Here is a 16,624-nt window from a genome sequence, read left to right as displayed (position 1 = left end):
ACCTGAAGTAGGTCAAATCAAATGCCTTTGTTCCAACCTTCAACATAATATGATTATAGCATTTTCAGTGCGTTCTCTTTTAGGATACTCAATTGATGCACTATATCACATGGACTAAGGTTCAATTCCGTGATAAGGATATGTCATGAGAAGATCAATATTTTTGTACTCCCTATTAAGTGTTGTTCCCAGTCTTACACTGCGCATGATTCAGTAACTATTCTTCATACATTTGAAAGTACATTCTATCAATTAGAGTCTTAAGGTAGTAAAACATAAGTCTTTGCCACTAATAAGCTTGTAAACCTAGAAAAATTAACGGATGCTTTAAGAATTTAATTTTCAGCATTTCAGAACTTCAGAGCCTGGCTTCATGTCATTGCAGGGTATAGTTTCCATCTCATGCCCATTGTGATGATCATAGAACCCTACAGTACAGAAAGAGGCCCTTCGGCCCATCGATCCTGCACTGAACACAATTCTACCCAGGCCCTACCCCCATATCCCTACATATTATACCCACTAACCTACACATTCCTGGACACTAAGGGGCAATTTCTTAGCATGGCCAATCAACCTAACCCGCACATCTTAGGACTGTGGGAGGAAACCAGAGTACCTGGAGGAAACCCACGCAGACACGAGGAGAAAGTGCAAACTTCACACAGACAGTGACCCGAGCCGGGAATCAAACCCAGGATCCTGGAGCTGTGAAGCAGCAGTGCTAACCAATGTGCTACCGTGATACTGTGCCTTTAAGAAATGTATTTTTATCATGCTTGTAAGGAGTATGTTTAAAATTCAGTTCTTTTTACACGGTGCTGATGTGGTCAACAGGCAGCTCAAATGTTGAAAATGCAGGATAATGGCTGATTTTAGCTCATGGTATGCTTGTCCAAACAGAGCTCGTGCATTTGTGTTTGCTTAGGTTTCCCTTGGGGTTTGAGAGCAGGGTTTTAATTAGGTTGATTTAGCACATGACTGCCTTGTGTCATAGGAGAAGCTAAGCTTGCAGGGAAGATGCATAGTTTTATTTTAAAATAGTTTTCTGCCTGGTCCTAAAAGAACCAAGAGAAGAGGAATATTGCTTGAATTGAAGCTCATATTGATAGGTTAGCAGTTAAGAAGTGTATTTTGTCACGTTCAAGCATTGTTCAATTGGAAAATGTTGAGCTAAATCATTTGTTATAGTTAAACTGCTAAATAAAGTTTGTTTTGATGAAAGCTCCCTAGTGTGTCAATAGAATCACCTTATCCTCACAACGCCAAAATAACAAATAGTTGGGGTCTAGGCTAACTTCATAATATACCTTGGGATTTCTGATCTCATACCCTAACATCCTATACCCACAGCAACCTTTCAACTGTTGTGAATAGATGGAGTGTAAGTCAAGTCCGTCAAACAGCAAAAAGAAATTGAATAAAACTCATTCATGGGATATGGGAGTAGGAAAGTGCAGTTCGGATAAAAGACCAACCACAATCTTCCAGAATGGTAGAGCAGGTTCAAAGGGCCACATGTTCTGCCCTTCCTGTTTTATGTGTTCTTAGAGTCTTCTGTATCTTCTAGTCATTGATTCAAAGTGCCATTTAAGGATGGCCTGGGAGCTGGTCTACCTGCTACCTTTGATGTGGCTTTGCACAACTTTGGAAGGCGAATGGATCATATCCAGTTATGAATGATACTGAAATAATATTAGGGGCTGATGGTGTCCCAAATCTGTAGACAGTATAAGCAATATGGCTGTTTTGAAACAGTTGCAAATACAACTTGTCTTTTTTTAAACATCAGGTGTGTTAGGAGACTGGTTTTTGTTAATGCATAATACTTCATGGTTATCACACGTCAATACACTGACTCAATTTTTATTACTTTCCTTAGACGAAGTAAATGGAAACTCCTGCCTCCTCCTCGTTCTGCTGTGCATTGTCACAGTACTTTTGAGTGTTGGAGGGACAGCACTTTATTGCACGTTTGGTGATCTGGAGTCCAGTGTCTGTAGAGACTTCACAGCTCAAATGAACTTTTACTATGCTCAGTTCCAGCAAGGCATTGAGAAGGCAAAGCACTGGCTGTTATTTTCTTAAAGTAACACTCTATCTGCATAAATAAAACTGAAGTCATTGTGTAAGTCAGGATTCAGAAGGACCACGTTGAAAAGTGCTACAATGCAGCAACTGCTGAGATATAACCGTGTCAATAGGACACAGCACAGGAACTTCGAAACTGGAGTTTTGGACTCAGCAAAACAAATCAAAGGTTGACATGACAGGGAAGTATTAATATGCAACTCCATTATTACTGTTTGCATAATTTGAGAGAACAGCAGGCTTTGCCAATCATTTCTTGGAAAAAAATGGCTTTTGTATAATTTGCCTTTTGGGGCAATCTGCACATCATTTGGGTTTATAATAGATCATAGAATAATTCTTCATTTAAATGTGAACAGACAATTTTTACATTGATTTTTGTAGTAGTTTTTACTTGTTTTTTTTCCTTTTAAAATCATGATGTGTCATATTCTATATTGTTTTTCTTTCAGGACCATCTTATTTGTGTTCAGGTTCCTTTGCTGCCACAGGTCTTTGTTTTTCATCAATAACTTTCACTGTTTTCTACAGACCTCACATTTGGTAGTGATACCGTTGCATTTCAAAGTTTGTCTGATTTTTATCTCTGTCAGTCTTTATCTTGTTCCAACTCTTTATCTCTGCATCCAGTCTAAAAAAAATGTAAGCGCACAAATGAATGTTTTTCAGCAGTTTGTTACTACTAGGGTAACATTTTCTATTATCATTTAATATTCAAATGTACATATCAGTGCTATTTTTGAGGAATCTGTCACATCTGACAGGGAATTTCACTGAGAATCAATGATTTGCTGTTAACTGGAGGTGTCTGAATGAGCGAGATGACATCAGGCAGTGAGACAATTTCACCAATCATTCCTTCTCATCATTTGAGTTTATTCGGTTAAATTTAGTTTCATTTTTATTCATTTTAGATAATTTGTCAAAACCCATTGTTTAAAATTCAAAATGCTGATGTCCTACTTTGTGATGCATCAATGTTTCCTAGTGTGGCAGTTGCTTGAGTATGTTGTTTATATTATACAGAGGTCAGATGTAGGGATTTCTCCACATATCAAATCCCCTACCTCAGTAGTGTTAGGAGAAAATGGAGTTAGGAAATAAGGGAGAGGCAATAAAAGGGCTTTGGAAGTGGCATTAAATTACATCTAGAGAGGAGAACTTGGCCAAACCCTCCTGAGTGTTCTTTGCTCTATTCTGAACAGGATTGAGAAATTCTTGCGGTTAGGCTTTCTACCACTTTGCAGATTAGTGGCATGGTACATACCATTGAAATCTTTGTGGAATGACAGCCTTATAATTACTTCTCGCTGTTCATTAAAGTATGCTGAGCATTTCTGTGTTTGTTACATAAAATGTTAACCTCAAAATGTCAATTTGAAAGACTTTTGTTTGAAGGTACAAATCTTATTCGTTTTGCTGTTATCGCCTAAATACTGCAACTGACAAGGCTGGAAAGTGGAAGCCTGTTCTACAATCAAGCTTCTGTCTCTGCTGCTGGTAGTTGTCTGCTGGTTGTGTTCTAAGGTTCTGCTTAGTTCTTCTGCAAGTTTGAGGCAAACTGACATTGTGGAATAAAGTTGGGAGAAAGGGCGTTTAAGGAGTTAGCGATTTATTACTACTAGGTCACATGGATGCAGAGAATGCTGTGTACACTGTAAAAGATTTGACAACTTGAAGTCTGATTACTGTAATTCAAAGTGCATACAATATTGCAAATTGCATGTCTCATCAATTTTGACTTTGAGGTGTGAAACATTGCTCTTAAGAAAAATTACTAATTCAAGCTTATACAATTAGTTTTTTTTAAACTGCAAAACATTTTGTTAAGGAAAGAGCAGGTCTCTACACATGGTATGCACACAAATTGGTTGTAGCAGATTGAGTAATTACCTTACCTCCTCAGTGTCATTGCATAGCACTTTTTAAGCCTTGCTTCTATAAACAGATCTCTATTTTCTAACCCATTGGCATCTGCCAATATTATGTGTGTAACAATTGTGCAGGTGGAAAGTCGGCAGCTAAGACAGGGGGGTTACCTTTTCCAGGTGCAGAGACCTGCTTTGCTGTTCTGTATTGAGCTTTTATTTCAAGCTTCTCTTTTTTGTTTCTCTTTGTGGGTATTAGTTATGTGTTTATCGAGTCCATCTATATAAATAGGAGTGAGCAATCATTGTTATCCTTTGATATTACTGTTCTGTGCTGAATATTGTAAAAATACTCTGGCATGTTGGGCGAGGGGATTTGCCACTTAATTTATCCCTCAGTCTGAATGATGTCATTGGTTTAAAAAATATCAGTAAAAAGGGCCTTAAATTTTAGCTTAGCAACTTTTAAATAATATGTATCTATAAAGTTGCCAGCTTTTAACCTGGATTGTATCATGGCGCATGATGATATTGTAGAGGGCGCAGTAGATTAGCTGTGTGTTACTGGCTGGATCAGTACACTATTATAAAAAGATAATGATTTGGAAAATTTAATTTATTTAATGTAAATAATGCTATATGTAGAGCAGATCATTTCAGATTTATTTTCCTCCTGTTTTTGTAAATTCAAATGACTGGCATGTTAACACTTTAGAAATCTGTAAGATTGTGCTCTGTATGCTAAATCTCTTGAGTTGAGTGCTTAATTGTATGAATTGTTAAATGATTTATTCATTTTGTATCATGTCACACTTATTGCATTCTTCACCAGAAATGATTTACCATGTCCCCCATAATGTCATGAAGTACACTGTATAGTAATTTTGTTAGTATTGGTTTAAAATGTAAAACCTGTACACAGAATTGTGACTTGAAGATGGAATTATCTGTTGTAAAGTGATTCACGTAATTTCCATCACTGCCCATGTATTTTGAGATTGCAACTTGTGATTTACGTTGATCTTAAATAGAAAATCACGAGTTAAACCTTTTGTATGGATTTTCCCTCATTTAAGGTAATTGTTTTTATGTATGTTAATGTACACATTAGCCTTTAAACTGTCTTCATTGTAACTGTGTGAAAAACACATTTAACGCTGCAGGTGTGATTGCAACTGAATATGTTACAGGCTTCCATGAACTGGCAATGAACTTTTTTTTCTGCTAGTTTTGGCCCTAAGCCTCTTGAAGATGATTCCAGCTAGGAGATGGTTCCATGAGCACCAACCATCCTCTCTATGTTGCCTAAGTAGACAATCAGTGGGATCTTACTGTATTTTTCAGCATGTCAGGCTCTGACTGAAATCCAGCATGTAGCTGTCCAGCTCCATTACCACGTTTCTAGTCCAGATATTCAGGGCCCTCGGAGTAAAAAGGCTGTGTGGCTGGGGTTCTCACTGAGAGGAGAGGGTCTGACACAGCTGGCCAGGCTGGCTTCACAGAGATCAGGGTCTTTAAAGGGAGCCTTGATCAGGGCAGAGGTTGAACGGTTCTTCCCCTCAACCATCACCATAGAGATATCGGGGACTCTCTTTCTATGGAATATCTATGATGGAAGGGGTCCTAAACTGAAGTAAAAATAGTTCAAATCTGCAACTGAGAATTAAACTTTTGCCTGCAGCTTCAGAGATGGATATAGCAAGTAACATTCAGTATTGTAAAAGAAAAGGCCCCAGAAATCCATTAATAATTATGGATATATTAATCAATTATGAATAGCTGGCTATATAAAACTACTAGTCTAAGTTTCATAGTAAGCATCTCGTTGTTTTTGAAAAGTTTATTTTAAGGTTTTTTTTAACCATGACAACGGTGACAAGACTTTGAAACAGTGGGATAATCCATGATGCCCTAAGGCAGGCCAGAACCCCTGCCTTAGCTATTTTGGGGAGCCTTCGAGCAAATTCTTGACCATCAGGCAACAAATGAGCTGATTTTGGGACCACTGTCCTTTAAGGAATAAGGCCCATCTCTGGAACTACTGGTCAAGTATGGATACCTCCTTTGGACCAATATAAGTGGATTGAGGTTATAGGCCCCAGTGAGAGTGAGCAAGATGGGATGATCATGCTGGGGAAGTGGAGGGGGTAGGGGGAGACTTTGAGCCATTGGGTGCAGGATAAGGAGAACCACACTGGAGCCTACCTATAGGGAAGACATCAGCTTTTACTGGGTGATCACCCCATGTGGCAAAGGTACCCCTCTTCCAACCATTAGTAAAATGCCAGCAACAGTGGCCCTAATTGGCAGCTAAGGGCCTCAATTAACCACCAGGTGGAAATGACATTCTTTTCTTGCCCTGCTGCTGACATGTCAGGTAGGTGATGGGTACTCAACCCTCCCTAATCTCCAGTATCCCCTGCCTCCCAAACCCCTCCCAGGGGCCCCACTAAATTCCCATCCACCCCCACATGTGTACAACTTCATGATCCAACAGTGAAAGTACTTGGATTATTGTTGTACAATTTTCCTATTTTCCTCTTTCTAGGGCATTTTGACAGTAACTTCATTGCAGTGTTAATGTAAGCCTACTTCTGACACTATTAAATAAACTTTTAACTTTAAATTATTTCATTTATCTGTTTATTCGATCCAAGAAGACAACACTATCTTGATTTTCTTCTTGATTGCATCAATCAGTGATTTGATCAACTCCCCACCCAAATCATCACAGGCACCATACTGATTAATGTGAAGCTCAATTAGTGGAACACCATTTGAACTCCTTTTGATTGCAAAGAAATGTTTCCTGCTGCTTAACTCCTATCAGCTGTATTTCTGATACTAGTAACAAAATGAAGTGCCCAAACCTTTATTTTGCAGTCTTGGAGTTTTCACAAGTTTATGCTTCCCCGTCTGAAACATAAACTTCATTCCTCACATAAGAAGGTTGAAGCAAATCCAAGACCAATCCTGTGATTTCACTTTGCTTGTCGTGAACTTTTGTTGAGGGTGGGTTAGTTATGTGAAGAGGATAAGACTTGAAATGGAATTTCAGCTACAGATTCTACCCTTTTAGGGTAGAAGTTCTGTTTTGGAGAGAGAGGAGCAACAATGCACTGTCTGGCACAAAATGTTATGATGCAAATGGACCTGCAATTGTCAGTAACATTGAAAAATGAGAGATGAATTACACCAGAGAGGAAAGATAAGTAACTGATTCACTCCAGGCTGCTATTGTACAATCTCCTTGCACAATCTCCTTCTTATGCACGTTACTTTACTTTAGAGATATGTTACATGTTACCTTCTCAACCAGAGCAGTATATGAATCTTCAGAAAAATGTTGCTCTGCTGGAGATCAAACAGATGTTCTCTACATATATGAAGGCTGAATTGAAGACCTAATTATGTAAATTCTCTTAAAATTTACAATATTAACATATACACTTTGCATTAAGATACTTGGGGATTTTCTTTTTCTAAATTTACAGATGGAGTGGTTGGTGATGCTCGATTCAGTGACATATAACTTTATCCAGAACAGATGTGTTGCAAATGTTCTCTACTAAACCTGGATAATTTCACAGGATTTAATTTGTGAATGTAATTTGTTCATGTGTATAAATTAAAATGTCACAAGCATTTGCATTGTATCAAGATTAAACCAGCTGTGCTTAGAGGTTGGTGTTTTTTGAAAAGGAATCGTTATCCTTGTTGCACCTGCATACAGTTTTTAAAATAAAAAAAGTCTGTTTGTCTGTGTCCTAAACACAATTCCCTTGACCAGTTGTGCTATGTTTTTGGTTCTCTGTCCACCTGCAAGCATATTACTCCAGAGGAAGGTGCAGCTTCCGTAACAGCAATGAAGTGAATGGAAATTAATTTTTAATGCAATCTGTAAATCTAACATTGAATGGTGTGGGTGTAAATGAGCTGAAGCCTTTTAGCTGAATGAAATGTCTCAAATTAATTATGCAAATAACTTTTTTGTCTTGATGCCATTTTTTTCCCAAAGGGATTGTGGGGGGAAACCAACTTATCTTTAGAAACTGAAGTGATTTCTCTGATGTTTGACATTTAAGATTTCACATTGAATTAGGCAGAATTAAATACCTAAGTTTAACAATCTTCCTATAGCCCCCAAATGGAAACTTGTCATACTTGAGACAAGCTGGGTCGACATTAACGCACAGGTATTTAATTCTGAGTGAAGCATAAACTTTGTATATCTCAAGGCCCCCACAAAACCACAAAATACATTTCTGTACACTTGTTGGAAAAAGCAGAGTTACTTTCATAGATTGTTGAGGGATAAACTTTTATTCAGAATTTTCTAATGGAATCATATACACTAATTCTTTTGGCAAAACAATAACACACTTGATTCTTCTGGTGTATGTTACAAATGTTTAATTACCATTTAAATAAAGGGCAAATAATGGCTGTATGTCAAAATCATGGCAATTCCTCATGAAAATTTGCTTCACTGATTTAAAATGTAGAATAGTTCATTTTACAAATAGCTGGGATTTTTGTATTCAGATAGATAGCTTGTCCAAAGTGATTCAATTTTGGCACTTAATTCATTTGTCTGGAAATCTGTGACAATGCCCTATACTTGCATCATTAGAGTATTATGCTTCCTTTAGATATTTATCTCTATTGTGCTGTCTGTTGTACTTATGGTGTAAAAGTTGGCTATAAATCTCACTTTAAAGGAATTTGGTGGACTTGAAGACTCCTCAACAGTGGAACACAATAGCAAAATGGTAAGAGAAGGAAACCAGATTTTTCTTTCTTAATGGAAGACAACTCCATAACACATTAATCACTGACACTTTTCTTTCCATAGGCTCTCTTTTCTGCCATCTAATTAGTTCCTTTGACCTCTGCTTTTCCCCATCTTTGCTGATTGCTTGTCTCCAGGCAGCAGCAAAGACTTCCTATGCATTGATTCCAATCTTGATTACCTGAGTCCTGCTTGCAGACATCCTTGTATCATAGACATGGGCAATCTGTATGTCTCATGCTGAGAGCAAGCTTACCCTTGAGTATATCCTTAGGGATCAAACATCACATTGCAATAAATTATTTTAAAAATTTATGGATTATAGAATCCCTATAGGAATTAGGACTCTTCACTGAGTCTCCAAAGAAGCATCTTACCTAGGCCTGCCATGGACCAACACCATACATTAAAACTGCTAAATGCCCCTTAACCTACACAGCTTGGGACACTAAGGGCAATTTTGCACACCCAATCCACCTAACTTACAAATCTTTAGACTGTGGGAGGAAACTGGAGCACCCAGAGAAAACCACAGACATGGGTAGAATGTGCAAACTTCAGTCACCCAAGGCTGGAATCAAAGTTGAGCCCCTGTTCCTGTGAGGCAGCAGTACTAACCACTGTGATGCCCTTATGATCAGTATTGCCTCTCTGCATAGAGTAAGCACATTTAACAGCAACTTTGAGAATTGGATAGATTTAAATGCAGGTATCACAGAAACCTGGGAATTAATGGCATACAAAATTCTGGTTGGAAGATGCACAGAAAATTGATTGTTCCTTTTGTTATTGAATTTTTCATGACTGCTAATGTACATGTGGATATCTGGTTTATATCTAAAAACATTAAGATTTAATTTTTAAAGTTTTAATGGGGGGGGGGGGTGTCATATGCTTGAGAAACTGATGAGCAATCCTGAAGTTAATGCAACTGAAATAAGTTTGGAGTCTATTCCACTTAAAATGTTGCTCTGTCTCTGATTGCATCTAACCATGGATGCTGATGGATTGCTGGGTAGAGTACTTCTGCAGGTGGAGATGACAAACTACTGGCCATGCCCTATCAGTCTATCTTGTACAATTAGTTCATCACTGATGGGGAATGTCTGCAGCTTGTGGAGAAACACCCTTGAGGACTTTGGCTAGCCTTTCACACTGATGTCAATTTGTCTGCATGTAATGTCCACATTAGGGCATCTGCATTCTATGAGAAAAGCACCTCTATGGTCACTTGTACTGTCACCCTCTGCCTGGTCAGGCATGTGAGTAAGGCTCTGGAAAAGGCATCAGCAAGGACCAGCTCCTTCTCATGTTTTTAGACAATATAAGAGTTGTAGCTTTGGGTCATGTGCTGCAGCTGTGCAGCTACAAAAGACATTTGAAGGATAGCTTGATCAGTTTCATCATTTATAGATGGCCATATATGAAGTTGTGGAATTTCTGACAAGTGAAAATTAGGGTGAGTTTATTTGGGCATAACAAGACTATGGTGCAAATTGCTCTCAGCCTCAAACAGCAACCACAATTGCATACATGTCATTATATCCAAGTCAATCCTACTTCGAGTGCACCTTTCAGATGCCAATCATCGATTTAAAAATTAGGTACAATGACATTTAGGAAATAATTAAAGGCAATACTAATTTAGATAAGGCCTCTTGCAAAGCCTGTAAACTACAGCATAAGAACATGCAAGTGAACCAACTAAACTACAACCATATGACAGGCCAAGTGTTCATTTCTTTTACTACATGAAGACATATCAGTTTGTAATGACTTAGATTAATCTTGTGATTGCTAATATGATGTACACCATAATAAGCACTGCTGCTTCAAGGAGGTAATTACAAAGACAGCCTGTAGTTTACAATAAAGAAACATACAAATGCTTACAAGGGACTGCAAGTAGTACCTTTTGTCATTATTGCTCAGTGGTATATCACAAGTTAAATCCAGTTTTCAGCTAATTATATTGATCACCAAATTCTCATTTACAATCCACAGTAAAATTAGACAAATCCATTTTAAATGCTACAGTTCTATCACTAACGTTTCTGTACTAAATAATTTGACTTCCTCCTATCCAGTTTCATTTTAGGACAGATGAGGAAAAAGGCAATGTTGCCTTAAGATGACATTGATGTTCTAGACATCAATAATGTAATTAGTTCATTAACACAATGAAAGTTCATACAAATACTGCAAATGGACAAGCAATATCTGAATTTAAATTTTTAGCATAATTGCATCTGAACTGGCTGAGAACTGAAGAGCTTCAGGCTAGTTTGTTTAGAGAAGTGGCAATAAATCAAATAATTGGCAAAAGAACAGATGCCATCTGAAATACTAATGCTTTTTAAAAAGATACCAGGTTACAAAGATCTATAGAAAAGGAAATATACCTTCATGATTAAAGATAAAATCATTACAATGTTAAGAGTGTATAAAAGACAGTGACGCATTTTTGGTAGAATTAAGAAGTTGCAAAGGATTTTGATGATCTATATATCTCTTTCGACCTATAAGTATGAAAGGAAGAAGCAGGGACATTGCTTCCGCTGGCAGGTGAAACGAACTGGGGGCAGCGCCTCAAAATAAGGGGAAGTAGATTTAGGACCAAGTTGAGGAGGCACTTCTTCACACAGGGTTGTGAATCTGGAATTCCCTGCCCAGTGAAGCAGTTGAGGTTATTTGAATGTTTTTAAGGTGAGGATAGATAAATTTTTGAACAGTAAAGGAATTAAGGATTATGATGAGTGGGTGGATAAGTGGAGCTGAGTCCAAAGATCAGCCATGATCTTATTGAATGGCAGAGTAGGCTTGAGCCAGATGGCCTACTCCTCCTAGTTCATATGTTCTAAAATAAATCATATAGATGTAATTTATATGGGCCTGAATGTTGTACACCCTGGGATCTGGTGGGGAAGGATGGAGAAGCAGGCTTTGAAATTGAAGGGACAGAATTACTTTTTAAAAGTGGTAAATTATTGGCCACTAAAGGGCTATTTCCAGCCCAACCTCAACTTCTAAGCAGGCAGGATTGAATTTGCATGAAAGCCAAAAATTAGAGTGACATCTTAGGCAGTTACATCTCCAGTTGCCCCTTTTGGAACCTCCCCACCTTCCCCACCCCTTGGACTAAGTGCTTGGACTATGCAGGACACCCACTGTCCCTGCAGGGACTCAGATCAAATTGGCCAGTAACACTCAAAGTGAACCTCTTCCAAAAGATGAAGTCTCACCTGCAGCCCCTTAACATTCATTTGAGCATTAAATGGCTGTACCACACTGAGTCTGTATCCATTAAGGGGCTACCCCTTTAATTCGTTCATCTGTTTAATTGATTAGCCAAAATAGGAGACAATAGGTTACCCACCAAGTCTTCAGATGCTAAATTTAGACCCTGGTCGTCCCAAAAGAGACTGACAGCTGAGGAATTGAAGGCAAATGATTGGCCTGATGACAGGAGAAACAACAAGGTATTCAAACTAGTTACATCTTGCCTATTAGCATCCCACACTGTCTTACTGGACCTTAATTATTCACTATATTTATTCATAAATAGAAAGCCACATGCCTAAATTTGCCAATGACAGATAGAATATTAAATATAGATGACAGCATAAGGTTACAGCAATGGAGGGAAAATGAGCAGGCAACATTGGCAAAATATTGCCAACATGGAAATCAAGAGGTCATCCACTTCAAAACCTAAGGATAGAGTGCATCCTAATGGTGAAAATCTAAAATCTATGGCAGTCCAAACAGATGTGTATTTAAGGTATATAGATCAATATTAACAGCTACAGAAAATTGGCAGCATGATGGTGCAGTGGTTAGCACTTCTGCTTCAGTGCGAGGGATCCAAGTTCAGTTCCAACCTTGTGAGGAGAACATGCAAAGTCCACACAGTTACCCAAGTGCTCCAGTTTCCTCAATCCAAAAATAAGCATAGCCAATCCACCTAACGTGCATAAGTTGACCCTTAGTGTCCCAAAATATGCAGGTTGGGGGAATTAGCAGGGTAAATACATGGAGTAACAGTATGATGCCTGGGTAAGATCTGTTGTAGCATCAGGGCAGGTTGGCTAAATTGCCTCCTCCTGCACTGTAGAGATTCTATGAAAATAAAGGCTGATAGAATGTCATCCTTCACCTGAGGAATAGAATCCAAGTAGAAGTCATACTTCAGTAAGGCCACATGTGGAATACTGAGCACAGATCTGGACACACTGCCTTAAGAATATAATGGTTTGGAAGTACAGTATAGATTTAACCAAACCGGTAACTAGATTCTAGGGTTAAATTATAAGAACATAAGAAGCAGGAGCAGGAGTAGGCCATCTAGCCCTTTGAGCCTGCCCCGCCATTCAATAAGATCATGGCTGATCTGTCGTGGCTCAGTTCCACATTCCTGCCCTCTCCGTTCTAAACCGCCCCCCCTTTATCTTGAGGCTGTGCCCCCTAGTCCTACTATCCTTTCTGAGCGGGAAGAGTCTCTCCACCTCTATCCTATCCATCCCATTCATCATCTTATACGTATCAATGAGATCATAAGAACATAAGAAATAGGAGCAGGAGTAGGCCATCTAGCCCTTCGAGCCTGCCCCGCCATTCAATAAGATCATGGCTGATCTGTCGTGGCTCAGTTCCACTTTCCCGCCCTCTCCCCATAACCCTTAATCCCCTCTCTTATCAAGAGCCCATCAACCCGCTTCTTAAAAATATTTAGCGAGGCAGCCTCCACCACTTCAACGGGCAGAGAATTCCAGAGATTCACCACCCTTTGAGTGAAGAAGTTCCTCCTCAACTCCGTTCTAAACCGCCTCCCCTTTATCTTGAGGCTGTGCCCCCTAGTCCTACTGTCTTTTTTGAGCGGGAAGAGTCTCTCCACCTCTATCCTATCCATCCCATTCATCATCTTATACATCTCAATGAGATCTCCCCTCATTCTTCTAAACTCTAAAAGAGAGAAGACAAACTAAATGTAATGCCTGGAATTTAGAAGGTTAAAGGGTGATTTAATTAGTGGAATCCATGGAGAGAAACTATTTCCACTGGTGGGAGTTAAGGATTGGGGTCAGAACTTTTCAGTGTAAAATTAGGAAAACTGAGTGTGGTAAAAGTATGGCCATTTTCTGTATATAGAAACTGATGCTAACTCAGTTGTTAATTTTGAGACTGATTTTTGTTATCCAAATAGTTTAAGGGATTTGGACAAAGGCAAGTGTGTGGAGTTAGGTTTCAAATCTGTTACACAGTTGAAAACACTGAGGGGCTAAATGGTTTACTCTTGTTCCTATGCTTACCTAATGTGAATCAATAAATTGAAAGGCTACTTCAGAAGCTCAAGACAGTCAGTAAAATCTGGTTGTGGCTAAACAGCAGCAGCCACAGCATAACCTGGGGACTTGTTGATACTAATTTCATAGCCACACAAATGCATGTATTCAGAAATGCAGTAACTTGATCAAAGTAAATGCTATCACACAAGTGTTTGATGAAGCTAATGTACAGAGGAACTAGACAACATTTAAGCACACAACTATGGCAAACAAAACAAGTAAATACATCTTAAACAGAAAAATACTTAACAGGATGGAGAAATTTGGGCTGGAGGGCCATTTTAGGTTTGGTCAATTATTGTGACAAAACAAATTGCAAGTTACATTATGCCATTTATTTGTATAAAGAATCTTTTTCATGTTGTTTCCACACAAGTTAACATTGCTAATGAATAAAATACAAAGTAAAACTGGTTATTTGACAACTGCTGTAAGATTTTGCAGAAAGAAAATAAGTTACAAACTGATTATAAATAAACCATACATCTGCTTAAAATTTCAGAAAATAAAATTTCTGTTTTAAGTAGTGTTTAGAAGTAAATGTACAACAAACCTTACATCTGAATATTAAATTGTGTTGAAGAAACAAAAGCTCACTGAATGGAAAGAATGAAGCAATGTTCCAAGTCCATTTATTATTTGGACTAATTTCTTCCCCAGGGTCACTCAGTTTTATTTAATGTTAGACTGTGAATTTTGGGCTTCTTTCAATGTGTTCTTCAAAATTTAATATGGATTCCCATGGAGATTGAATTGAATACTGCCTTCATGTTTGAGAGACATGAAATTCAACTAATTTACAGACTGGTGAATAAATCACTATTTGAACCATGTTGCCTCTGCTCATTCCCGTTTGCTTGGTTATTGTATGCAAACATGTTTTATTAGTTAAATATACAAATAAAATAGAAAATGTCCACAATGCCAAGACTACTTTAGCTCAATGCTTCTGAAAAAGTTTACTATGTATGGCAAAAAACAAGTATTGGAATAAATGAAAAATGCATTTCATAGTAAATTTTTATTGTGTTTAACTCAAGTTTATATATAGGTGACAGTCAGAAGCCAATTTAAATACATCATTTGTTGCTGCAGAATTGTACAGTAAACAGCATAATTTTCACTGAGTGTGTCTATCAGTGGTCAAAACACAATGTGTTCAGCTTACATCACACCAATCCAGTTCATTGAACTCAGTCTTTCAGACAAGCCAATCCTGGCAGCATTTTACATTGTTGCCAGGTACAACCATCTCAATGAACCTCGAGGCCCAATCTGTGCAGTTGTGCATTTTTCTTCTTTTCTTGGGCACAATGGTGGATCATAAAGAATCAGTTGGTGGGCCAGCTACACCTTCAGGCCATATTTTGCCACAGACTTGAAAGAATTAACTAGATGTGAAGGAGTTCTGCATGTGACAAGAGCCAGCATTATTCCTATCCAGCCATTGCAAGCAATACTGGATTGTACTGTCAAAGTAGGTTAACAGTTGGCAGCATTAATTGCTGAAGAATGTAATGCTCAAGTGATACTATATTTTACAGTGTTCATCTCTGGTCACAAGCATGGGAAAATATCAATATCTGGAATCAACACAACAGCCATAACACTGATCTACAGTGTCACAGGATATGTCAGAAATACATTTGGGTGGTTCAAGCTGTCGCCTTAAAGGAACCTTGGGGGTGTGTGAGTGTAAATGGAATATGCATAGTCAATGCTGAACCACAACAAAAATCACAACTACAGGATATGGATTTAAAAATGTTAGAAGGCAAGATCAAGTCTGATGCAGAGCAACACTGACCAATACCCAGAATAAATTGGTAAAGTAGGGGACAGAAAACAACCCAAATCTGTGGAAGGATATAGTTCTATCTGTACTTAATGAATGCCATTGTTTGATGGCTTTTTAATATTGAGTCTAAAATACCACATCTATTCAAAACAATGAACAGATGATTTCTGAAGTTCACACAATTGAGGTGATTTGCACAATACTGGTGCTTTCGATTTCTCTGCATCTATTAAATAGGGTGCTGCAACCTGTTTTTAGAACATTTTCAGACTCATGCCTTCCAAATTCCTAGGCACAATTTCCCAGCTCATCCAAAGGGCTGGAAGAGAGTATAAATGAACAAATACACAATCTATAGTTAGAAACTTTGGAACAAAAATGAACATTGTGTGAAAACTTGGCACAATTTGTTAAGTCACTTGGGAGAAATCAATAGATCCCAGTGTATGGTGAAGGTGAATAAGTCACTGATAAGATTTTAGGCTGAAGGAGGAAAACAAAATAAATACTAGGATTAATAGCAAGTACAATAGAAATTCTATCCCTATCAAGTTAAGAAACTGTGGTAAAATTGAATGCCAAAAACCTAGACAACTGAAATGGCAGTCTAAATGAATCAAACCATGACCAGAAAAGACACTAGCTGAATGATGCACTTACACTGCAAGTTTTATACAAGTTTCTGAAAGAAAACCAACGAACCAAAATTGTAATATACAAGTTGTGAATA

The 16,624-nt window shown here is 38.1% G+C and overlaps 1 protein-coding gene across 2 annotated transcripts in view; it reads left to right on the top strand.

The window, feature by feature from the left end:
• The window catches only part of cnsta (consortin, connexin sorting protein a), a 69,304-nt gene extending 61,665 nt beyond the window's left edge, over window positions 1–7,639 (top strand). For both annotated transcript variants that reach the window (XM_080200777.1, XM_080200778.1), the window contains exon 11: window positions 1,883–7,639. In XM_080200777.1, coding sequence (XP_080056903.1) covers window positions 1,883–2,088 — 206 coding nt within the window. In that variant the 3' untranslated portion in view covers window positions 2,089–7,639. The remainder of the gene's footprint in view (window positions 1–1,882) is intronic.
• Window positions 7,640–16,624: the final 8,985 nt, after the last annotated feature.

This window comes from Carcharhinus amblyrhynchos, chromosome 12 (assembly GCF_965287045.1).
Source record: "Carcharhinus amblyrhynchos chromosome 12, sCarAmb.v2.hapA, whole genome shotgun sequence".
Classification (NCBI taxonomy): Eukaryota; Metazoa; Chordata; class Chondrichthyes; order Carcharhiniformes; family Carcharhinidae; genus Carcharhinus; species Carcharhinus amblyrhynchos.
Note: the sequence above shows the minus strand (reverse complement) of the source record. Positions and strands in the feature narration are given on the sequence as shown.